General features: G+C 40.6%; 1 protein-coding gene across 8 annotated transcripts in view; it reads left to right on the top strand.

Annotated features, from left to right (window-relative positions):
* The window catches only part of Astn2 (astrotactin 2), an 854,736-nt gene that overhangs the window by 110,483 nt on the left and 717,833 nt on the right, over positions 1-26,420 (top strand). For all 8 annotated transcript variants that reach the window (XM_090330513.1, XM_090330512.1, XM_090330508.1 and 5 more), the window contains exon 2: positions 14,457-14,644. In XM_090330513.1, the coding sequence (XP_090186639.1) occupies positions 14,457-14,644 (188 nt within the window). The remainder of the gene's footprint in view (positions 1-14,456; positions 14,645-26,420) is intronic.

Here is a 26,420-nt window from a genome sequence, read left to right as displayed (position 1 = left end):
GAATGCACAGGCACCTAGCTGAGAATACTCTAAACACTAAGTGGGCATCAGCCATTCTATTATGTTAGTCTGAGTACCCGCATTCTGTCTGACACTGTTCATGGCATGAAGACACAAGTGTTAACAAGAGTCTAGTCCCTACTCTTCTCTCCCTCACACTCCAGAGATTACTATGTCTTCATTCTCCAGATATTGCATGATGAATGTGAGACATCATTAGAAAGTATGTGCTTTCTGCAAGATTTTGTTGTTGATATATTGATCCTGGAGTTTGAATTCAGACCCTGAGTGACTTATCTTTTTTTACTCAGGGATAACACTCTATCAGTAGAGTCACAGCTCCACTTGTGTGGCTTTCAGGCAGTTCATTAGAAATAAGAGTCTTGCAAACTTTTTTTTGTTGGATTGGCTTTAACCCATGATTCTCAGATCTCAGCCTCACAAGTAATTAGGATTATAGGAGTGAGTCAGGGATACCCAGATTTACAAACTTTTTCAACTAAGAAAATGGCAGAGTCATCAATCCAGATGATATCTTTTTTGCAGAACTGATATCTGTTCCTCCTCTGGAATGGTCAACTAAAGTATTTCAAAGCTGGTAGGGATTTCAACCTTTCCTCTCGAGACATTTGGCTTTTGTTTCCTTGACATTTTCTGTCAGATTATTGGTATTAACCATGACCTTGACATTTTCACAGAGAAATTCTCATGAGTTTTATTCTTTCCTTATTCCCGGGACCTAAGGAAATGGTTCACTCTCTCAGTGGACATATCGGAGATTCAGACCCAAAGATGCACATACTTTATTTAAGGCCATCCATGAAGCAAAGGCAACAGTGGAATTGGACTTGTCTCCTAAACTTCCATCATGTCACCTGTCATGTAGACTGAATAAAAAGGAGAAACATCCCTGATCACAGTACTTTTAGAGCCTGACCCTCCTAGAGGAGGGAGGAATTATCTATGACTCCTGCACTCATTATCCCACATCAGAGGGCTCTGGATCACTTGAGACCCTGAGTTTTCCATCTGGCACTGATACAGTAAGAAATTCAGGACACTTGTTCCCTCTTCCTCACATCAGCCTGGCATCCTCTAATCATCCTTGCCTTGCCACAGGGCACCATCTGTGGTGGGCCTAAATTGGACTGAATGGTGTGGAATTGCAAGTCAAAAGGGTCCTGCAATCATTCCGTGTGTGCCCAGGGCTCTGTGCTCCAGTGCCGTGATATAAATAAGGGTAATGGAGTAGAGGCGGAATTACAATCAAGACTGCTATGAACACACCGAACAGGCACAGAGCTTATTTGAGGAATGTAGAAGCAAAATTATGCTTCTGAAGCCATGCAGTTGGAACCAATCAATACCCACTCGGTCCCTCAAATCAAGGCCACAGAGACTTCGATGAGGAGGAGGGGCTGTGTTAGGATGCTGCTTAGGGGAAATCTTCAACTTCTATTTGTTCTGTGCATCACATGCCTATGCAACACTGGCTCTGAGCAGGGAGTTGGAGAAGTAGCAGGTAGCAAGGGAGACAAAATCTTTAGTCTGAAGAAGCTTGGAGACTCAGGGAATAGAAGTAGTTGAAGTATGAAATAACTAAATCAATGAGTACCACACAGTGAGATAAGCATAGAAATGGAAGGAAGCCCAGGTTTGAGTGGAGTGCGACTTCAAAAAATAATAATAATAAAAAAGATACCTCTTGCTGTGTAACATACATACTAGAAGTTTAGTGGCTTGCAAAAAATAATAATAAGCTCCTGTTTACATGGGCTAGTAATTTAGGTGGAGCCCTATGAGCATTTATTCTAATAGTCTTGGCTGACCTCTATGGGCTTTCTGCCATATCTCTGATCAGCTGGCAAGTGTGTTGGCAGCTGGATGTCCTCAAGTGGTCTCTGCCACCAAGCTGAGAGTTAGCAACAGACTACATGGACAAATGGGCCACACTTCTGTTACCATCCAGCCTGCTAGCACTGGTTCCTTCATGAGGCAGTTGAAGGGCTCTCCCAAGCATTCCAAGAAAGGGCAACGAACACTACACATTCTTCAGGTCTTTATATGTTGTCACTGCTGGCTTATCCAACTGGACAATGAAAATCAAGCTCTCAATGGTAATTCAGGGTCAAGAAAAGTAGATTCATGGCTCACTGGATTCATTGGAAAGTTGGGCTAAGGTTCACGGTTGCTATAATCTTATCCACCTTAATGGGCTCAAAATAGTGATAACTGGATGGAGAAGACTACAGAGGTACAAGCATAAAGGCACAGGAGAAGAAAGGGCATGAGAGAACTAGAAAGATAGGCTCAGTTGTGATGTTTGAGTGTATTACATGGCATTGGACTCAGGTCAATACTATCATAAATTCTACTCGGGGCTGTGAAGTAGAGGTGGTATGAGTCTAGGAGACAGGTAGGACCCTGCTTTTAGGCTGAGGAGGTCTTCCTTTGTGCATCACAATTCATGCTCCAAGTCTCTTTATTGCTGCTGTCCTCTGTTCCTCATTAATTCAGCCTGTGGAATTGCAATTGGGAGGCTCTCCCCACTTTGCAACTTGGGCCCCTATTTGAATGTTGAATCAGCTCATATTCATCAAGATCTTGCCGTTATACAAAGTGCTGACTTACCAAGGTGGGGACAGAAGAGATAACATACGCCTGGCTGAGTAGGATCTTCTGACCTAGCAAAGATAATGAGAATTAAAGAACAGTGAGATTGGTGAACCAGCAGAGGGCATAGAAACCTGCCAGGAATGTAAAAGCTTAAAGAAGGACCAAGATAGTTGATGCTCAGCTATCCAGAGGGTAAGCTGGGTCTTTAAGGGTGGGTACCACCCATGAAGGCAGCAGGAAAGATTGAAACAAGTGATGATACTGTAATAAACAAACATTGGCGTGGGGCTAAACAATGATGATGGAGTCTCTGTAGTCAGTGAGTCCAGATGTGGGTCAGGCACCAGATATGGAAGCGTTTTCCTCCCAGTCCATCCCCTTGTCTTTTTCCACAAATAGCTGGTAGAGTCAGTGTCTGTTTTCATCATCTGCAGGTATCTGTTGATTTGTATAGCTTTCATCTGCCCCTCCCCACTCATTCCCTTGACTCTTCTCAGCTTATTACCTGTCATACCCAAATGCATGTCCTAACACTGGGCCCCTGGGGTGGGAGATTGTCGCATCAGATTCAGCAGCAGAGATGTAAGGAGCTTTCTAGGTTGCATATTCAGGAGAGGCAAAGGGAGTTCTGGCTTTATCAGGGTGTTTCCTCACATTTAGCCCCAACAGTACACTTTTAGGAGTCAATGTGATTTTTTACCTCTGCCCTCTGCTCTGGCCCTCTTGTGAGTCCTGGTCTCTGGCAAGAAGGATTCTAAATTATGAGGCTATGTTTTTTAAGGAAAGTTGCTATCCTTTTCCAACCCTTATTTTTCTAGATCAGCAAAATCTCCATCCCTTTAAACCCTCTTTCTGTTGTGATTTTCCATGATTCTAGCAAATTTGCCTACAGGAATGCCCTAAAAATGAGAGCCCAGGAAACCAGAGAGAAGAGACTGTGAGACTGCTTTCAAGTGAAGTAGGAGGTTTTATCTCTGTGACCTCTGCTCCTTTCTCTTTGCAACTTGCTACTGTCACATGCACACTCCATTGTTCTCCATGCAGCCTGCCTCTTCTTGTCTTGACAGTGGTGAGATAGAACAGAGAGACAAGAAGAAAGACAGACACCTGACAAAGAATATCCAGATGCTAAATGTGGTTCTAGGCTCCTTCCCTTGTTTCACCTTCCTTAATTCCCACAACTATCATAAGAGATTCATTTCGACATACCCATTTTTCCATGTGAGGTAAGAGAGGTGAACTCATTAAAAGGTCAACCCAGTGAAGTTTAGAAAGTAACAAGGGGATCATAAAAACTCATCAGGATACAGGATATTCCTGTACTTCTTTCTCAGGAGAGATTGAATGATCAAACATACAAAAACCATACATATGCAAGTTGTGTAATATGTAAACTTCGTTTTTCAGCCCAAGAGCAGGATAAAAGCACAGGGGTTGGGATCAAAAAGTCTCAGCTTGAATATTTAGGTTCTTCCACTCAATAGATAGAAGACCTCGGTAAAGACTGAGAACTCTCTGGAGAGTTCTCTACTGTTTGTAGAATGTCTATTTTTCATATTTCTTGGGAAACCTATGTTTCCCATGAGAACTTAATAAGATGATGATTAATGAAAATCCTTATCCTGACATTTAAGTCCCTTTTGGTGAATATTCCTTTCCATATCTGCTTTTAAAATTGATTAGCCCAAGCTGATAAATTTGAACTCATGATGCTCCAGATTTATCCTCTTGTTGATTTCTGGTATGCACCAGCATTTCTGGTCCCTTCTCTATTTTCCAGGTATCCCTAAGTCAGATTGCAATGTTGGGTTCACAGAAGGGAGAAGAAGAAGGAAGAATCCTTGCTGTTGTAGTGCACATACAAGAGAAAAAGAGAAAGAACAAAAGAATCTTCAAACAGAAAAAAATAAGAGTATAGGGAAGCTAAACGACAAAGAAATGCCAAGCAGAAAAATGTGGAAACAACCAAGAGGGAGAAAGATGGTTCAGGAGAGAATAAGTAGGAGTAATGAGAATCAATTCCATCAACTCTCCATCTATTTTCAAATCTAATCTGAACCAATATGCTTTTCTCCCTTGCTGATATCCCTTAATTCTTCTCTTCCCCTCTCTTATTTAACTGGGTATAACTGTATTATTTATCTCCATTGAATGGTTTAGGAAAAATAGTTTTATATGAAAGATGCAGTTCCCCAAGGAGGTAGAAATGGGCAGATTGCAGGCAGAGGCAGAGATCAGTGCTGACAGCAGGATGGCAGAAACTGGGGTCTGAGGCACTCCTGGGAATCTCTGGCTCCTGCAATAGGGCCTTGGCTGTGTCACCACCCCCTACCCTCTACCTCTTCACCTCCTGTCCCCTCAGGCAATCTTTCAAATCCTGAATATCACTGGCATCATCCTGCAGGCATTTAACCTGCCTGACATCCAGATCTCTTAGAATCAAGAACCTTCCAGATCATAGATTCTGCCTGCTTTGTCTAAACCCCTGATCCACTAGTCTCATAGACTAGTGGCTAGTCTCATAGACTCCTGTAATAGGCTATGCATTCCTTCCCATCTCCATGCCACCATAGCACATTCTTTCCTTAGCCTTTGTTGAGTTTCCTTTTCTTTTTCTCCTAGACTGTGATTTTCATTACTAAATGCACACGCATGTGCATTGAATGGTATGCTTATTCAACAAATATTTACTGTGTATTTACCACACATGTTAAATCCTAAGGACAGCAGTGGCCTACATAGTCAATTTTCTGCTCTGAATGGGTGATTAAATAGATGGATGAATAAACACTCTGTAGCAAGGGGAAACACTGCTAATGGTTTTCTACTGGGAACAGAGGAAAAATCCAGGTTTGGTCAGAAAGTCAGGTTTTGTTTGTTTTTTACTTCTTCCCCTCATCTACCCTCAGGTCCCTGCACTGTGTTTGGCACATTTTAGACAATAAATCAATAATTTATTGGTTAATGAGGGTAATGAGGACATTTGCTTTCTGCACTAACTGCAGAACCTTGCCAACCCGCAAGCATGTTGCTCTGAATGGTCTTTTTTTTCTCTCCCTTCTCTATCAGATGTGATGTATGTGGGGCATGTTCTGAGTGACCCCCATTTTACAAACAAGGAAAAATCACACAGGCTCTGTGAATTGTCAGATAAACAATTCAGTGGTCACATGTAAATCTAGATTGCCTTTTCATAACTTGGTATTCTTTTTTTTTCTCCACTAACCCAAGCTATTTTATTAGGTCAAACCAACTGGGTTATACTCATCAGGTACTCATTTGGACGTCCATGCATACTTTCATTCTTGTTTATGGCATGTGGAGAGCTTCATTGTCTCTGAACCAGTTCTGATCACATAAAGAAGCTCAAAGTAGTACCTGGCACTTAACATTTTTCTTTGGGCAAAGAGTTAGTTGAGCCCTCTGTAAATTCTACTTCTGCCAGTCTCTCTCTACTTCCTTTGTAATGGTGAGACTCTGTAGCTTTGATCCTTTATAGCTTCTGGCTTGATAGTTTTTTTCCCTCATATCTCTGAACATTTTGCAACATTCTTTCCTCAGTGTTCGTGGGTCTTCTCTCCAATTGGAGAACTTATGGGTATTTATTGAACTCTTGCACTCAATCCTTTAAGACTCCTCCACAGAGAAATTCTGAATCCAGGCAGAAGTTATCTTCTCTCCTTTGGGCTTCTTATTTTGACTTAGGGACATTTATAGCATGCTCTTTCCCCCATCCCTAGGGACTGAGTTTCTGAGGATGGAGTTCCTCAATACTGTATCTCAGAAAAGATTGATTGACTAAAATGAATCATTAAAGTGATTGTGTACATGCCTCTGCTATGGAAGTAATTTATAGTCAATGTAGAATGTATGGAAAACTGAATCAGTACATGATTAAAATCACCTCTGATCTTCCTATTTAAGGAGCACTATTCTTGCTGTTCTAGTAGATGTCTTTCCAGCTGTATACACAACCACTTCAGATGATTGCCTATTTTGTCACAAATGTCCCCTCTCTCGCTCCATGACAATATAAGCTGTTTGGAAGTTCAAATGCTCTTCCTCTTCATTTTTGAATTCTCCAGAGGCCCTAAACTTGAGGCAGATGTTTAGTTAAATTTCCATAGAGTTGCTATATGGGAATCACAGCAGCACTAAAACTTCAAGTTTTGCTATCTTCTCTGTCCTCTGGAAGCACCATCTGCATTTAAATGTCAAAGTAGTTCCGTTACACTTGTAAAAGGTTTATGGATCCCATAGTCATAGTCTGTGTTTATTCAGGATGCCAGGCTGTAGGCTGTACAAATGAACCTGACATATCCCTGCATTAGAATCCACTGAGAGAATGCTGAGATCTCTCTCTCTCTCTCTCTCTCTCTCTCTCTCTTCTCCCCCCCCCTCTCTCTCTCTCTCTCTCTCTCTCTCTCTCTCTCTCTCTCTCTCTCTGTCTTTCTCTCGCTCTCTCTCTCTCTCTCACACACACACATACATGTACAAGTAGGGTCAGAGGTGGAAGCAGGATACTGTAACTGCTTATGTGAAGTAATAGATACTACAGTTAACTGTGATGTGCATAAAGTACCAGTTCTGATAAAAGATTATTTATTTGTAAGATACCATTGATCTTAAAATTAAGACTATTGGTAGCTTCTCTTATTATTGTTATTTTTCATAGAGGAGATGAGGTACAAGACCTTGGCCAGAGAAATAGGGAATGAACACAGGGAAGTGGTTCCTTCATTCAGGCAGTTGACCCCCAGTGTCTGTTATATTCTACAGCTTAGCAATGTTTCTTCCTTCAAGCAGCCTAGAGGAGTGTTTAGTTTCTATGGGGATCATGGAAGATTCCACGGCAGGGCATGGGGTTGAGTGAGGAGTGCGTTTAGAGGCTCAGAACAAGTGTCTTCAAAGATTGTGAATTAGGAAATTGCACAGTACAGATGTTCTCTGATTTAAGATGATGCGGTTTAGGACTTTTGAACATTCTGATACTGGGAAAGTGACATACACTCCATAGAAACCTTACTTTGGTAAGTATCCAATAAATTACATGTGCCCTTTAACATTTTAGTATTAAAAGTGGCTTTGTCTGAGATGATTTTGTCCCATTGTGACTAATGTAAGTGTTTTCAGAAGAGGTTAAGTAGATTAGAGTGCACAATAATGTTGGTAAGTCAGGTATACTAAGTGTATTTGTGGCATCATATTTTCAATTTATAAAGGCTTTACTGGGTTGTAATCTTATTGTAACTTGGAGAGCTTCTGTCTAGGTACTGAGTTATATTTGTGTACAAGTTAGTATAAAAATACAAAAAAAATTAAAAGGAATTTAAAGAGGAAGAGAGAAGCACACAGGTGGCTCATGAAGGACTTGTGTGCCAAGCTCAGGAAGTGAGATTTACAAGGAATATCAATAACCACAGCAGGGTTTTGAACAAAGAACTGCCAGATCCAAAGAAAGTGTGTCTTCGTGGCCAATTGGATAGATGGTAGAAGGAAGACTGGCAGTTGGGGTACCAGTTAAGAGTCTGAAAGCATACTATCCACTTGGTCCTTGGGATACATTTTCTGCCCATTTCCTCTCGCTGTGCTCCCTTTATGATTTTGCTTCTCTGAAGCACCCCTGGGAGTTCAGCTAAAGTCCAGTCGGGTGGTTGGAATGAGATTGGAGTATCTATTCCCTCTGGGCCATGGTAGTTACCAGTCATTCCACTCAAGGCTACAGCTGTTATCTGGCAACATACAGTGTTGTTAGCCCCTGCCTACAGCTATGGTTCATTCGAGTGTCAGGATGACCCCCGTGGCCAGTCACGTGACAGTTCCTTGTTGTTGTCCATCCTCGCTTGTGTTTCCTTTTCCACTATCGGTTTGCGTTACGCTATCTGAGCTTTCGTAAATAAATCCCTTCATTAACCATTTCTTAGAGGCATTTGTGGGTATTATTTTTCTATGGGACCATTTGCAGTAGCCCTCAGAGAGAGGATACACATTTGCATTAATTAACCATGGTAGAGATTGCTAAGAGGACTCCCCCCACCCCACGGCCCAAGATTATTTCCCAGGCTCACTCAATAGTTCTCTGCTAATGCAATGCTTACCTATGAATGGTTGGAACAGATCATGGCAAGGGTGAGTAAACCCAGCGTCTTTACTGTCCCTGGTTTTTTTTCCCTGGCAGTACGTTCTTATGTGGAATTGCATACAGTCCTGCGATTTCCCCAGCCCTGCAAAGGCCATTTCTAAACTGATCAGAAACTCTCTCAGGGTTTCAAGCGAATAAGCTGCTGGAGGGTCAGCTGGTGCTGTGGAATCAGAAGGCTGGTTAGTTACCCACTTGGGAGATGTTACCAGGATGGCTGGAGATCAGAAGAGCTACTTATTTTCATAATGACCTTCAGGAATTAAATAAAAATACAATGAGTGCCATAGATTAGGAAGAACAAGCCAATTAAAAGCACAACATGCCTTTGGGATCTTTATTTCTTTTTCCAGGAGGCTGGAGGGCATCCGTGGCCGCTGAGGCAGGATGGCGGTCTACCCAGAATTCTTGATGAAGGCTGATCCTCTCACTTGGCTCTTGTGGGATGGTTGAGGGGATTTGAGCCTGTTGAATATTTCATGAGTTGTGAACCATAGGGGAAGAAGAGAGAAAGGTGAAAAGGCAAGCCCTATGTCTCTTTATGATTCCAATATAAAACCAAGCTACGTGGGGTGGGAGGCAGGCAGGCGCTGGAGTCAGCCTTCTGCTGCGAGGCATGGAGCACCAATTCTCCCACTTTAATATCTGCTGTTTCATTTTATATTCATCATGTCAGCATAATCTGCCTTTATGGGAATTGTCTTGGTTCCCGACCAAATGCATTTAGTCCCCCTTTTGCTTTAAGTTTGATTGTAATATGACTTGAAGACTTCAATGAAATGTTTATATGGAAGAATTAGGGGAAGGGAAAAGGAAAAATGAAATTGGAAAATCAGTCAGTGGGGAATTTCTAGGGCTGGCTTTAGTGGTACTGCTATTTCTTAGACCCCTTTTTAATGGACACCGGACTGTCTCTGACCAAGTGCCCTCTGCTGTTTCCGAGAGCATGCTGAATAAAATGTATGCAATGTGTGCATTAACACAAGCATTCAAAGCCCTCAAGTCTGTGTTGGAGCTTCATTTATGTACACATGCATAGATGTATGTGTGCATATATGTGTGTATATATATTTATTATTTTTGGAGCTACATTTCCAGCCTTGTCTTCTTTTGTACTCCTATATGCATCCACAATATACCCATGGGCCAACCCAGTAATTTTCCATTCTCTGAGGTACATCTGTAAGTCGATTTTTACAGTGTTCTTGCCAGTGCTTTGGGACTAATTCTTGGTCTGCATGCTTAGAGGATTCTTTCCCATCATTGAGTTCTGAATAGAACATTATAATTTCTAAAAATTCTCTAATGAAATGTAATACTTTTTAAGAGAGGAGAAGGTGGATATGTGTGGGGTGTTGCCGATGGGGCTTGGACTCAGAGCCCTGGTGCTGTCCTTGAGCTCTTTCCACGCAAGTCTAGCACTCTACTATGTTGAGACACACTGCCACTTCCAGTTTTTTGGTGGTTAATTGGAGATAAGTGTCTCATGGACTTTTCTGCCTTGGTTGACTTCGAACCGCGCTCGTTAGATCTCAGCTTCCTGAATAGCTAAGATTACGAGTATGAGCTACTGGTGCCCCCCAGTTAAGACTTAATACTTTTTGAATGCTATTATTTTTACTTCTACATCTTACAATGGGAACATATATATGCATATGTTTATACACATATACATATGTATATAGAGCTATACATAGAGATTACAGTAATCTGTAATTCTTCTTTGTCTTTTATTATTATTATTTATTATTATTCTATTATTTGTGTCAGTCCTGGGTGGGGCTTGAACTCAAATCCTGGATGATATCTTTGAGATCTTTTTGCTCAAGGCTAGCACTCTACTTCCAGCTTCTTGATTGTTGGTGGTTGGTTGGAGGTAACAGTCTTGTGAACTTTTCTGTCTTGGCTGACTTCCAACTATAATCCTCATATCTCAACCTGTTGAGTAGCTAGGATTGAAGTTTTGAGTCATTGGTGCTTGGAAATTAATTATATATAGTTTTAGTTCTTATTTTTCACTTACTTTTCAAAGTGCCTGAAAAGAAATAAGACATGAAAGGCTCTTCCTACTGTTCCAGAAAGGCAGACAATAAACACCTGTTCAAGTAAATATATGGTGCATTTATTCCCCCCATTCCTCTTCTCTTTCTCTCTCATGCCAGTACTAGGGCTTGGACTCAGGACCTAGCCTCTATCCCTACATTTTTTTCCTCAAATTTTTCCCCTCTGATGTTCTAGTACTTGAGTTATAGTTCCATTTCTAGCTTTTTGGTAGTAAATTGGAAATACAAGTATGGTAGACTTTCCTGCCCCAGCTGGCTTCAAACCACAATTCTGAGATCTTAGCCTCCTGAGTGAACCTAGCCATATTATGTATTTCTAAGTGATAAGTACTAGGAAATTTTTGTAAAGGATATATTGTAGAGATGGGCCTTGCTTGGAGAGGACTACTTTAGCTAGAGTAGAAAGACACAGCCACTTGGAGTAATTACCATTTGTTGTTAAAACGGTGAGACAGAGGACAAAGGGCAAATTGATGCAACAATATTACAAGACAATATGTTGGAGGCAAACTTTACAACTTGGGGTAGGGGGTGGGAGGGTCAATGGGAGAAAAATGTAGGAGGGGGTAACAATGTTCAAGGAGAAGTGTACTCACTATGTATATCATTGTAATCCCTCTGTACATCACCTTGACAATAAAAAATTTAAAAAAAAACACCATTTGGAAAATGACACTAAATCTAACAGGAGAGTTCAGGAAAATGGACAGAAAGTGCTAGGCCCTGAGAGAACAGTTGTAAGGCCTATAGGGAGAGTACATGTGGTAGTATGGTCAGAGATAGGCCAGATAATTCACAATTTCAGAGAGTTTGCACATATGTCAACTTGGACAGAAGGCTGGGAGAAAACAGCTTGTGTAAAACTTCTGCTGCAATTGAATTTGAGTTCCTTGAGTGCAAGGGTAGGTTTCAGTTAACTCTGTAGGCTGAATTGCTAAATGGCCTGGAATTGAATTAGGTCCTTAATAAAATAATACCGATGGATAAACAACTGCATGCATTAATGAATGAATGAATTGATGAATGAATGATTGATCAGAGCCTTCTGCTTCTACTGAAACAAGTTTTCTCTTTGTGTTCTGCTCCCTCTCTACTTGCTGTCCCAACAACCATTTCTTTTCTTTGTGATAGAGTAAGTCCAGAGCCATTCTCTGTGATTCAATATTTACTGGGTTTCACACACTGTTATCATTTAACGTTCACTGTCTGCTGACTGTGCACTCATCACTGTAGCAAACAAAGAGCTCTTTCTAGTTTTAGTTCATAGGCTGATTTAGTCAAGGGAAAGGAGACATTGCTAGGGCAATTGGCCTCATAGAGATGGTGTTGACTGGGAATCCACTGGGTCCAACTGATAGCAGATTCACCAATGACCTTGAATGAGTTACTAACCTTCAGTGACTCTTTGCTTCCTCATTGGTCACAGGCATGGTAAAATTCTTCACTGATGGGATTTTGGGCATAGGCTAGACAGAGCTCCAAGAGCTTGGATTTATACCACTCTCTTTTGATTTACTCCCATCTATACCAGGCTCTGTCAGCTGGCCAGATGTGGTCTGCCTCGAGGGTTTCTTTTCCTGTCACACAAAGGAGCAGGCACATGCAGTGGCTGTCTGCTCAGCCTTGTGCTCTTGAATTAGACATTACTGTTTTTAGTGGTAATTGAGCTCTGGGTCTGTGGTTTAGAGTTTTGATTCACTAAGAAAAAAAAATAAGTCCTCGAGGCACTGAGCAAGGCCTTTTACTACAATACTCCTATCTTTCTGTGATCCTAATGGCTGGCTTCCAAAGTACTTTTTGCCAGTGTCTTGGGTGCTAAGGCTGGACTATAAAGTGGGAGTGGGAGTGGCAGGCAGGTAAGGAGACAGAGGAGATGCCATGGAAAGACTACCCAGTGCCTTCCACCTGGATTATCACAGCGAGCCTCAGGGTCCTTTGAGTTCTAGGGCTCTAAGACTTAATAAATTTTTGTGGTTAGCACTAGGTGTATTCTATCCATCAAGCAGCAAGGAAAGCTCAAGCCTGTGTACAGTTGAACTAATAACTTACTCTATCTGGTTACTCTGTCTTTTATTTGGAATGAGGTAGAAGGCTCTGGAAGGATTTCAAGTGGAGAGGTCAATATCGTGAGATGATTTTGGTTTCAGCAGAATTCCTCTGGCTTCTGGCTGAGAATAGAAAGAGGAAGCAAGGGCGGGAGGGGAAGCTGAGTTAAGAAGCCCTTGAAGAACTCCAGAGAAGAGCCTATGGGGCCTTAGAGCATGGGGCTGGATAAAGGTGCTCCATAGAGTTAAATTTTGGAGGATTTTGAAGGACTTTCTGACAGACTGGATGAAAAGTGGGAAAGAAAGCAAGCCATCAAGGCTAGATTTCTGTATTTTCTTTTTTTCAGAGTCATTGAAGAATGAATTAGAAGTTGTCCATATTAATGATGATGATGATGATAAATCAATAGCTAATTTGAAAATTCATAGCTTAGTTTTTTAAATCACTGATTAAATGCCAAGCATTGTTCCTGAGGGCTTTTGAAGATAAACTTCAAGGAGTTAGGGTTTGTTGGCTATAGACTACCCAAAGATATAATACATAAAGCTTGATGAGGAAATATCATCTCATTCCTCTAAGGTAACTCTTTCATTGTCCATGAGGCATTGGAAGAGCTCACTGAATGAGAAGAGGCTCTATCTTGGCTTCTCTTCAGTACTCTGTGTGTATGTACATGTACATGTGCAGGCATGCTTGTGAGGGGACTTGCATACATTTGGGAACTGTAGGAATACTGTCTTAAAATCTCTTCTTTGCTTCAGGAAGAGGGTCCAAATTTCCAAACCTACAAAGGCATTTTTTCTATGGCTGGACACTATAAAGGCTACTTGTCTGCCAAAGTAATTCTCACTTGAGTACAGATCTAGTAATGTTTTATGATTCTCCATGAATCCCATCACACTGCCCCATTGTTCATCAAAAGACATTGGTTAGGCCCTGTCTTTGTAGATGGTTCCAGGGACACAGTGCTTTCATAGAGGATACTAGGAAATGATTCTGGAATCCCAAATAATGACACTTAGGAAACTGTTTGATGATACTCAATATGAATGATAACCAAGTGCTCATAAAAAAACATGTTCACAGGAGGAAAATGCAGTCAAGAATCCAATGTGTATTCTATAGAATGAATAGTAGCGAGGGAAGGGGGTGACCAAAGGAGGGATGGATGAGAATGTCGAAAAAGGTGGCATGGATCAAGATATATTATATTCATAAACTACTTTGTTAAATGGCAACTCCTTTGTTATAACTACTTAATGATGAGAATGAATAATAAATAAGAATAAATAAGGAAGTATAAACAAATAAGAATGGATAAAATATTTGTTGAACTCAAGAAAATTAAAATATGGGCCTGGAGTTTGGCCTAGTGGTAGAGTGCTTGCCTAGCATGTACAAAGACCTGGGTTAGATTCATCGGCACCACATACATAGAAAAAAGCCGGAAGTGGTGCTGAGGCTCATCGGGTAGAGCTCTAGCCTTGAGAAAACCCAAGGACAGTGCCCAGGCCCTGAGTTCAAGCCCCAAGGCTGGCAAAAAATTAAAATATGAACATATTTTTACTCAGTACCTTGGTTTTGTCTTACAGAGATGTCTGGCACAGCGGCTGATATCTCACTGGTACACTGGAGACAGCAGTGGCTGGAAAATGGCACATTGTATTTCCATGTCTCCATGAGCAGCTCTGGACAACTGGCCCGGGCCACTGTCCCCTCACTCCAGGAGCCATCTGAGATCGTAGAGGAGCAGATGCACATCCTCCACATTTCTGTAATGGTGAGTACGGGGCTGGGGGTGGGGTGGAAATAATGGATTCTGGGGAGGGGGACAATTCGATGGAGAAATGGAGCAAGGAGGGACTCTCCACCCAAATATGGAAGGAAAGAGCTGGCCAAGTGCCAGAAGTTGGAGTGATAAACAGGTCAGATGGTTTCCTGACATCACCTGGATAGATACATACCCATCCGTCATCTGTCAGCGTGCTCAGAGAAGAATTAACGAGCTTCCACACTTTGGCCTTTCGGCTGAAATCTCTGGGAATAACTGTTTAACATTTGCCACGTGCTTGCCCCGCTTTGCTGATGGCTGGGGTCCAATGCTGCCTTTCTAAGAAGGACTGAACAATCAAAAATGGAACACAACTGGAATGGGCTGCCCTTTCCAGGTGCCCAGATGTGTCACACTCTTTAAAGCTCACAACTACTACACAGTGGCCTCTCAAAATGCTCTGTTGTGTCCAGTGTAGTCAGTGCCCAGAGCCCTGTCACCTACCCTCCTGATTGAGTTGTGCTGTACTGCTGCAGAAGGGAGAGAAACTTACTGGAGCTTCGATAGCCTTTCACAGGTAGAATTGGTCTTGAGTATTTGAATTCGCAAATGCTGGCTACAAACCCGGAACTATCAACATGCTTTGTTCTCTCAATTAGAGAATTTTCTTTAATATTCATCCCGTGTATCAAAGCCCTGTCCCAGACATGTTTATGGAAGTGATCTCAACTATATTCTTGTTGAGACTGTGTGACATGTCTCAGTCAGACACCACATTAAAGATAAAGCTATGGATGCAGAGTGATGAGATTGACTTTCGGCTCTGTTGGACTTGGGACATAATGCTCTGTGACTGTGCTGCTTCTTCATCTAGGGTTGAAATCATTCAAGTGGTAGCCTGGAAGATTTCCTTATAAAATTGCAACTAATGGCTTTCTATAGCAAATAGAAAAGCAGCAAACAAACCAATCCAGAATGCCCAAAGTATAGGATTTGACTGGCTCAGGATGAGCTTCTGAAATGGTAACATCTGGTATCCCCCTCTGTGATACCAAACTGATATGACATTTTTTTCCATTTCTCCTTTACACAGCTCTACCAGATGTGTGAGTGTAGGAAGTGATAGCCCTGGCCTATGTAAGAGGAAGTTGCAGCTCAGAGAGATGAAATTATTGGTGTAATTGCCCCTTCAGTTCTTCCTTCTATCAAGAGTCAATATTCATTACGCTTCTGCAATGGAACCTGCCTCAGAATTTTAATATCTCTTCTTTGTTCCTCTTCAACTAACTAGCAGTAGATATTCTGATTACAACTGAGTACGATCTTGGAAAATTCTTTTTCTGGAGAAGCATACACATATCCCAGCTAGATAGCAACGTTAATTTTGGACCTAACGCATGCTTGTCACGTGGAAGAACAAATCAAGCCCTTTGTGTTATTCATGGAATCAGTGTGATAGACTTTTTCCATATATATATATATATATTTAGCAGATGATGCAACCACATGCTAAGACAAGTAGATACCTGCATGCTAACTTTGGGGTGCAAATTTGTAAAAGCATCATCATCTCGAGGTGTTTAACTGAATTTCTTATGGGAGTTGGAGTATCATCTGATGTTAAAAAGGACTAATACAGGATGTAAATGCTCCTCTGCCCTTCCATTTAGAGAGAAATATTCCATTTTGATTACTATTTAGTACATACTTTCAACATTGTGTATGACATTCTTCCCCTAACCCAGTAACCTAAATTGAATTATCTCAATTATAAATGAGTCTGAGATGTGCCTTTCTTGCCTCTCAAGCTCAGTGTTTATCTCACTAAGTCTCATTGTAAGCCCAGAATATTGTCCCTTGACTTCCTTTTTTCTTTTTTCTTAATGAGTTCACTTTGAAAAGTATAAGTCACCATGACCCAGATGTCACTGAAATTTATTTTGTGGCTCAGAATTTGGTTGCAGAGTAGGGAATAGGGAAGATGGCACAGTCTAGAAACTCCTTGCCCTTAAAATGACATTTAGTCATCTACTAGTCTGTATCCTGACCTCCCAAATCCTCACATTCCTTCCCCTCCAGAAGAGAATCATATCTTCAAGGCACTGATCCAAAAGCTGTCTCTTGACGGACACCGGCATCTCAGAGTAGAGAGCAGTCTCTGGGGTTGATGTTTACTATCTCAAGGTAGGAGATAAGGAGATTATAGGTGTAGATTCCAGCCTAGCAAAGTACGCCTTTGACATCTTTTGATCACCTGGGCTACAGTGTTTTAACTTGTTTCCTTTGTGTATATCATCTTTCAAACAGACATGGCTCACACACTTACTGTATAATTAGTATATAACCCTAAGCCATTTGAGCAGAGGAGCTTGCAAGAGCATTTGCTTTTTAAAAAAAATATTAGACCTATTTAAGTTGAAAAATTCAACATGTTCTAATTTATCCTACTTGCCCACTTCATAGATAGATACATTGTAGGTTAGAACTTGTCCTCAGTCTCTTAGTCAGTCGGCAGGGATTGAGAAGCCACCTGGTCTCTCTGTCACTAAGAAACTGGTCACTGACAATTCTATAAGTAACTGATCAGAATTGCATTCTGATTGCCCAAGCTGTGATTTCCCATTTCACAGACAGAGCAGGCTTGTCCATGGCTACATGGAGAGTGACGGATAAAGGCATCCCCCAGATTCCAGATCCACGTGAGGTGTCTCCTGGAGGACTCCTTACCTGCTTCATGAAGATCTGAGATGGTTTGAGAGAAGATGCAAACCAACCAGTCAGAATCTTCAGAGAAGCATGGAGAGAAGAAACCACGAGTTCTCGTTTTTTCTCAGCCTAACCTTCCTGCTGGTTCACTCTGGAAAATCATCTTGCACTTACCCTTTGTAACTTACACAGTGCATACCTTGGTATAAACATATCCTTCTAAAGCTTATTACACTCTGAATGGACCAGCTCTCTCGTCCCGAATGATGCATCATCTGACAGTACCTCAAAGTTTAATGCAAGGTATTCAGTGAAGCTAGGCCAGATAAAGAAGGTAGACTCTCAGGCTGGGAGTTTGGCCTAGTGGTAGTGTGCCTGCTAGCATGCACGAAGACCAGGGTTCTATTCCTTGGTACCACATACATAGAAAAAAGCTGGAAGTGGTACTGAGGCTCAAGTGGTAGAGCTCTAGCCTTGAGAAAGTCCGAGGACATTGCTCAGGCCCTGAGCTCAAGCCCAGGACCACAAAAAAAAAAAAAAAAAAAAAAAAAAAAAAGAAGGTAGACTCTCATGTGCTTGATTCCACACCCAAGCTGAAGCAGGGGTGAAACAGTTTCATTGTGTTACTGAGCTATGTGGGGAGGAGGAGGAAGAAAAGAAAGAAGTTGGAAATTCAGCTGAACTGGTTCCGAATATAATCTCTTTTATTTCCTGCTTCCTGTTAGTTTTATCCTGATGTTTTATCATCTCTCAGCCTCAGTTTATTTATCTATAAAACAAAGTTAATCATATTTGTCTCAGTATTAGTGAAGAGTGGAGAATATGTGTGCATATTTAGATATATACACACATATACATATACCCACACACATAAATATATATATATACATACACAATAACGAGTATCCAGCATGGCACTCAGCAAGTATGTAGTTATGAGGGCTATTAATATTACCTTTCCAGTGAAATTCAAAATATTCCAGTTTAAGAATTAGAAGACATTGGGTTTTTCCTATATTTCCTTCTCATATTGCTATGTGATATAGAGAAATAGTCATAATAGCAGTTATTTCACTTTAGTATTTACTGTATGTTCAACATACAGTTTCCATATTTCTGTTATATATATGAGACAATCAGTCTTAAAGTAAATATTATTTCTTGAACAAAGAAGTATAAATACTAATTAAAAATTAGATATTCTTGTAACTATGATCACTCAAAGGTTGTGATACCAAGGGTTCACTCAGAAAAAATTGACCTCTGTTCTTAGTCTGTATAGCAGATCACCATTTCTCTTCTTTGTTACTGACTTAAATTGTAATATTTCATCATTTAATTCTTACAGAGATTCCATTTTACATGGAATCCATTTGTATGTTAACGGGTGTCATATCTTTGAAACGAACACCTATGTTAAACGTGTTTCTCTTCCTACCTTTGTGTATTTGGCCAAATCACCTTCATTATTTATAGAACTGGGATAACTATTGAAACTTTTTCTGAGTTTCTTCCCAAGTATTGAGTGAGGTCCCATTCACAAATATAATGACTTTTTTAATCATTGAGAAATTCTAGGGCCAGGCAATTTAAATACAACATGTCCATGATTCTGTTTAATCAATACTGATTCCTTGTAAGATAGGGAGTTATTTCCTTCATGGACAGATGGGGGATCTGGGAGTTAGTGAGGTTTGTCTGGCTGTTCATTAACATCACCAGTAAGTGCTGAGGTTGGAATTCTAACTCTACACTCTGTCCAAATTGAGGAGCTGTATTCATGGGCTCAATTTTGCATGGCACAGTGCCTGACATTCAGTAAGTCCCCAGAAAGCCAAAGCTGTTATTAAAATGTTAGCTGTAGTGAAGGTTTATCATGCCTGTTATTTATGGAGAATTCACTCTTGGTGCTCAGAACACTTAATAGAACTTGGAAGTGTGTCAGTAAGAGAGAAGGGTATTGTTTATGCCAGCAACTTATCAATAGGAAAAAAGAAATCCTACCATCCACCATTGCAGAGTCAGAGGAGCCTCTTGGCTTGAAACCTTTAGGTTTCTTTTAAATTGTTCATTAGCCCAATCTGGCACTGTCTCTTGCTGTCTACCAGTTCAACCTGAGATCCTAATACACCAACTAAGTGCTTTTGTTGTTGTTTGTTCTTGTTTTTATCTTATAAAGTGAGAAGAGTTTAACTGTTCCAGGTTGCTTTGAGGTTGAATGTCAAAACTCCTAACAAATATGAACTGGATCCTTTGCTTTGTTTTGTTTTCCTTTTTTGCATTTAGATGCTCTTTCGCTTTTGGTTGTTTTTCTTTTGCTACAGTTGCTGTGGTTACTTATATTGACATTTCAAGGTATATTTTATTTTCATGTTGATAAAAGGTTCCTTCAAAGAAAATAGTAATTCACAGGTTAGTAATATAACACTATTTTCTCTCTTTTTTCCCCCTCCCTTCTCATCTTAAAAATTTGATATTATGTCGTTTTGATAAGAGTATATCTTGTCTTAAAGATTTCTATAGAAACTGCCTAAGATCAATATCTTTCATCATGGATTTTTTCCCTTTTTTTTCCTCAAATCTTTGGTCTTTTTTAAGACAAAATGTTTTTAGAGGGGGGATGAAAAGAGCTGTTTAGTTTGATGTAGAAGAAGAAAAGTCTTCTGAGGGCACTTTTCTTTCAAAGGGAGATTCCTTCAGAAAATGTTGCAGATTTGTACTGGTAAGCCCCTCGAGGAATGACTGTAAATAGGCAGAACTGCTGATGATAGATAGACCATCCTTTTCATGTGTTTGAGCTTTATAGTAGGGGTATAGCCCAGTCAAGGCCACTTTAGGTGCAGATAATCAGGTTCAAGGGCACCTAACAATCTACCTACTAATACCGGGAGCCCTGATCCTGAGAAGAAAAATTTGTTAGATTAGGGGACTATTATAGTTTCCTGTAATTTAGATGATCTATGGTTCAGTGATATAATAATATGTAGATGCTTTGAGAATTATAAAATGTCATATAAACCTAAAAAATCATTATTACCAGCTACAACTATTAGCTTCGTGTGTAGGATCTGTGTGATACTGGGCTAATATTCTTAAAGAATCTGTGAATGTTGGCTTTAGAGTCTTTCCCCAACCAGTGCATTTATTTATTTACTCACTTATTGATTAATCACTCAGTCATGACATGATTTACCTGCAGATTAATTCTGTGAGAAATCTATCTACTAGGAAGACAAATGAAAACACAAGATTAAAAAAAAACATAATCACAATTAACTTTTGGTTAGGGATATTATAAGGATTCTAAAACAAAATATCAAAACATCAATTGTAACTCAGAGCAAGTGAACTGTTGGATCTGACCTTTAAAAGTGGTAGTGTATTTTAATAAAAGGCTTCTTTTCTGAACAAGTAGCATGAGAAGTTCTAGGCAAGACCTGAAATGCTGAACCTGCCTCTGAGAACTAAACAGTAAAAGTAATGGCAGCTGACTAGGAAAGTTTCAGGACATGAATCAAGATGGGGAGGTTTCTTAATCATAGTGCATAGCAGCCTGGCTTAAGTACTTGGTTAGTAGTAGAACACTTGATATAATGTAACTCAGTCAAGTCTCATAGCAATCTCAATTCTGTAGACATGTTTGCTATCTCAGTTGTTTATAACTGAAAAGATACAGGCACAGAGAACCCAAGTAGTTTACTAATCTGTAAGAACTATGTTCTCCAAAGGTCCTGAGATTCAGGCGGGGACTTTATGGCTGATTTCTTAGAGGTATTTAAGCAAGGATTTTTTTTTTCTCTGTGTCCATTTTCTCATCGCAAACAGGTTGATGATGGAATTACCAGGGTTGGAGATGTTGCGAGATTTATTTAAGATATCCTTCTCTCCCTCGTTTTTGCTGTATCTTGGCACAATGCCTTGGCTTTCTATACCTTATGACGGACTGCCATTTGTAAATGCACTAGCTTCCTAGGGACACCATAACAAAGTACCACAACAGAGATGTACTGTCTCTCCATTCTGGAAGCCAGAACCATGCTACTTCTGAATGTACCTGTGAAAGATCTGCTCCTAGACACTGTCCTGGCTTCTAGTAGTTCCCTGGCTTGGGGAAATTCCACTCTAATCTTCACATGGCATTCTGCCTAAGTTTGTGTCTATCTCACTGTCCAAACTCTTCCCTTTTTATAAGGACATCACTCATATTGGATTGGAGCCTACCTTAATGACTTCATTATAACTTGATTACCTCTGTAAAAGGTCTGTCTCCAAATAAGATCACATTCTGAGGTCCTAGGCAATCAGACTCCAACTATTTTATTTTTTTTATGAGTACAATTCAAACTAATAACAGTTAGTGCTATTACTGTGTTATTTATAAATTATCTTAGTAAAAGAGGTTTGGGACAACCAGGGAAGGAGAAGCCAAATTGTCAGCCATCACAGACTTTTGAGTCTGCAAATTCTCTTAGAAAGAAGACATTGTAGCTAAAAAGATCATGTGAGTTGGGAAGGTAGGGAGAATCTAGTGGTGGAAAGAGCAGGTAACACACACAGCATAGTCAGCCATGGCTGAGACTGTGAAGTGTCTCCATTGTGCCACTAATGTGCTTTATGACCTTGTACACGTCCCCAGTCCTTCTCAGCCTCAGTATCCTCCTCATCACCAAGCTTTCATCACTTTTCAAGGCCTGGTGAACTTACTGGTATAAATATACCTCAAGTACTTTTCTAACTAAAGGGATCATATCCATGAATCCCATTCACTTGATTTCATTGTTACTGGAAGAGCAGGAATATTTTAAAACATATTTTTAGTATAAAATAAGTCATATGAATCTTGTTGCTTGGTTGGTTCTGACTTTAGCAATACTCCTGAGCAAAGTATAGAAATAAGCTGTACTTGTTTTCTTCATCTTCTTTTCTTTTTCCCTTCCTAGAACTTGAACTCTAAGCCTGAGGAATGTCCCTGAGCTCTTTCACTCATAGCTAGCATTGTGCCATTTGACCCACAGCTCCATTTTTATCTTTTCAGTGATTAATTGGAAATAACAGTCTCAGGGATTTTCCTGCCTAGGCTGGCTTCAAATCTTGATACTTAGGCCTCAGCCTCCTGGGTAGCTAGGATTACAGGGGTGATCCAGCCACCAACACACATTGTTAAGCCACACTTCTGACTAGAGGGAAGGTGACCAGTGTTATAGATTGTAGCATAGGGAAGTGGGATAGACCTGGCAGGTGTTGTCAGGAGTCCTAGGTTCAAGCTCATAGTCTCTTCTACATATCAGCTGGAGGTATATGAGCTAGTCATTTCACCTCTCTGAACTTCTGGTACGGTCATTTGCAAAATGAACATAATATTAAAATCATAACTTCAAACTGAAATGATGCATATGACAGTGTTTGGCTATTGATAAAAAGAACTCTAAAATATGGTTAAGATGCTGGAGCTGAAAACAATTTAGGCCTCACAGAATTGAACTCTTTTATACTTTGGACCAGTTTCTTTCTTTTTTTTTTGGTCAGTCATGAGACTTGAATTCTGTGCCCGGCACTGACCCTGAGCTCTTCAGCAATAAGTCTGGGCTCTACCACTTTAAGCCACAGTGCCAATTCTGATTTTCTGGTAGTTAATTGGAGATTAAAAAACTGTCATGGTCTTTCTTCCCCGGGCTGGCCTTGAGCTTTAATCCTTATATCTCAGCCTCCTGAGTAGCTAGGGTTACAGGAGTGAGTCATTGGTGCTCAGCTCAGCTGCTTTATCTTACTTAGTCTAAGAACGGCGAGCTGACCCTTGATTTTAGTAACTTGTCAAACAACAATTTAGTTCATAGTCATTGTTATTTGAAGAACAGGAATATTTTAATACATATTATTTTTGATTATAAAATAACTCACATGAACCTTGTTGCTTGGTGGGCAGCTTGTAGGAGCTCTGGTTGCAAGGGGTAAGAGTCCTGTCATTCTGGAACTTTGACTGAAGTGGGAACACTCCCTGTCACCTGTCAGATCTTTGGTTTTTAGAACAGGGAAAGCAATCAAGAAATTTGCAAGGAATCTATGAAAGTGTAGAAATTGATCAGATATGCTCAGGTGTAAATTCTTCCATATTCTACCAGAGAAAACACATCAGGTATTCAGCTATGTTTTACAGAAGGTAGACATGCAACAGTGGAAGAATAATACTCCATTTCCATTTTACCAGCCTGACAATGGATGCTCTCCATCAGTGAGAAGGAAGCTGTTGATCTGGGTCTCCTGGAACTAGCCTACCCAGGGGAAACTTGAGAAAGCAAGGCTTGCATAGAGTCTTTGAACTTCCTGAATAAGGAAGAATGCAGGATGAGTGTGTGTCTAGCAAACATTTCTACATGATGAAGACAGAGAAAGACAAAGGGAAATCCAGACAGGAAAAGTAGGCACTAGGTTATATTCATTGAGAAACTGTTGAATGCTAGGTAAATAGAAACTAGTAAAAGAAAGGGGAACTGGGGAAGGTAGAGCCAAGAACATTGACAGAGCTGCAGGAAAATTGACAGGAGCAAACACAGGGTTTCACAGAGAGAAAAGGCAAGAAGGGAGGAGGGGAGAAGAGCAAAGGAGAGTGAGGAGTAAGGCACAGGGAGTAAAAACAACATGGAAAGCAGTAAGCTGGGCAAGAGGGAGACAGAATGATCAAAAGAGGCAGAACTCAAGTCCAAAGTACAGTAGTGGAGGAGGACAAATTCAAGGCAGGGTAGAGAACAAGCAGAAGCTCAGAAGGAAGTCAGGGATGGTAGAGACAGGCAGCATCCGGCAGATATGGGGAGGCCTAGGCTGAGTTTACACACGGAGCCTCTGAGAACGAAAGCAGGAGAGGAAGTGTGGTGGGCTGCACACCAAATCCTGTAGGAGGGAAGGAAAAGGAGGGATCCAGATATCCAGGAAAAAAGTGTGGAGGGGACAGGGGCAGGAGTATCATAGAGCATGCGCCCTAGGTCATCACTTATCTCCTGCCTTCCAGCTGATATTTCATATTTTATTTTCCTTTAAGAACTCAGAACCTCTGAGTAGAATTCTAGCAACACAGCCCTGTTGGGGCACTAGAAGCTCATACCTGTCTGTACTCCTAGCTATTTAGAAGCCTAGTACCTGAGGACTCCAGTTCAAAGCCAGTCTGGGTAGAAAAGTCCCTGAGACTCTTTATGTCTAATCAACCAGCAAAATACTAGAGGCGGAGCTGGGGCTCCAGTGGTAGAGTGCCATTTTTGAGTGAAAAATCTAAAAGAGAGTTCCCTGGTTCTGAGTTCAAGTATCAGTACTACACACACACACACACACACACACACACACACACACACACACACACACTCGCACACACGCATATTCACAAAAGAATTCTAACAACCCCTAGAGAAATGGAATGTGTGTGTATACAAATATATTTTTTTTCCATCTCCACATGCCCCAAATCAGCCCAGAATGAAAATAGGTGGAGGATTACTTGGGGAATCTATTGAGCATCCATCTCTGCTTCACTTATTTCTCCTTCTTCCTAAAATTTCCTGTAAGGGCAGTGCTAAGACTTGGTGATTTTGTCTTTCTGGAGTTATAAGTGAGAGCCTGGAGACTATGAGTGAGAGGCGTCGAAAGATGAAAGGCTCAGTGACATTCTCTTTCTTTGGCTTTTCATTCCCCCCCCTCAATTTGTTGTCATGCTCAGTCTTCACAAATCCCCTTTGACTTAAGTAGAGCAGGGATCATGAAGAATATTGACTTAAAATACTGTTAGAAATAGTCAACTAACGAAATAAATGAGGTCCAAGAGGCCAGTCTACTTTCAAACTGAGTTTCCATTTAATAAATGTAGAAGGAAAGAGGAACACAGGAAATCATCAGTAGTCGATCACCTCTGTAATAATCACTGCTGACAAGATGCACTGATGTATGCTAAGACAAATGGGTGAAACTTGGAGAAAAAAAAATGGGATCTTTGCAGAGTCTCGTGTTACCCTTGCTCTGGGTATTTATAAATTACAAGAAGAAAATAGACTTCATGGTGGAGAAATCTGGCTGTTTGTGTGTGCAGTTGTTTCCTTGTGATACTGTAAGAAATTGTTGGCCGATAAAGGCTTAATGCTATAGACATTTTTTTCTCTCACAGTTTTGCTGACTAAAAGTCTGAAATTAAGGTCTTGACAGAGTATTGCTGTCTCCAGAGGCTCAAAAGACCCTTAGGGTTCCTAGGTTTATAGCCATTTTGGCTTTTGCTGTTTTCCTCCTACCACTTTCTCCTTGTATTCTTACCTTGGGATCTCATGTTAGCATACCTGTCACTGGCCTTAGGACACAGCTTAGTCTCCTCTTTGTGAGGTCCTTAAGCTCGTGGCATCTGTAAAGACTTGATTTGTGTGCTTTTGTTTATGTCTTTTTTTTTCAAATCAGGTAGAATGCATAGTTTCCAGAGATTATGTGGTGGCTGGTACCTATTTTGGGTTCCTCCATAATCTGTCACACCAGCTCACTTTTCCCAAGTGGTCAGGATTAACATGTACTGCAACAAGGCATGAGTGACCTGGCTTAACAAGATCTACACAAGAAGGACACATTGCCACTTCAGTCACATTCTAGTTTAAAACTTACCCTGTCATTCTGTCACAAGGAAACATCTTTTTTTCCTTTTCTCTTTGCAATACTAGGGATTGAATTTAGTACTAGTACTAGCACTTGCTACACAGGTAACTCTGTCACTTGACCCATGCCCCCAGTCTCTAAAAAGAATGTTTTACTAAACATTTGACCAGTACTCTTCCTCTGAGTCCTGGTCATAGAAGAAAAGAAGGACTAAAGAAGTGTCACGGATAGGATATGACAACATGAATGACATTATTATGAGAAGCCTGATTATTTCTATCAAGGCTAGGATTTGGTTTATACTATTGTATCACTGCTCATTCCTTGCTTTAGGTTGCTTTATTATGGTTATATATGATACCATCAGTGGGGAAGATCAGGGAAAAACATACAGTTGACACAAACTTTACAGCTCGTTAGTTTATAATTCTTCCAAAATAAAATGGTAACAAAAACTGGTGTCAAC

This window comes from Megascapheus bottae, chromosome 3 (genome assembly GCF_031878675.1).
Source record: "Megascapheus bottae isolate mThoBot1 chromosome 3, mThoBot2.hap1, whole genome shotgun sequence".
Taxonomy (NCBI): Eukaryota; Metazoa; Chordata; class Mammalia; order Rodentia; family Geomyidae; genus Megascapheus; species Megascapheus bottae.
The sequence above is the reverse complement of the archived record's forward strand: the minus strand, read 5'-3'. Positions and strand labels throughout refer to the sequence as shown.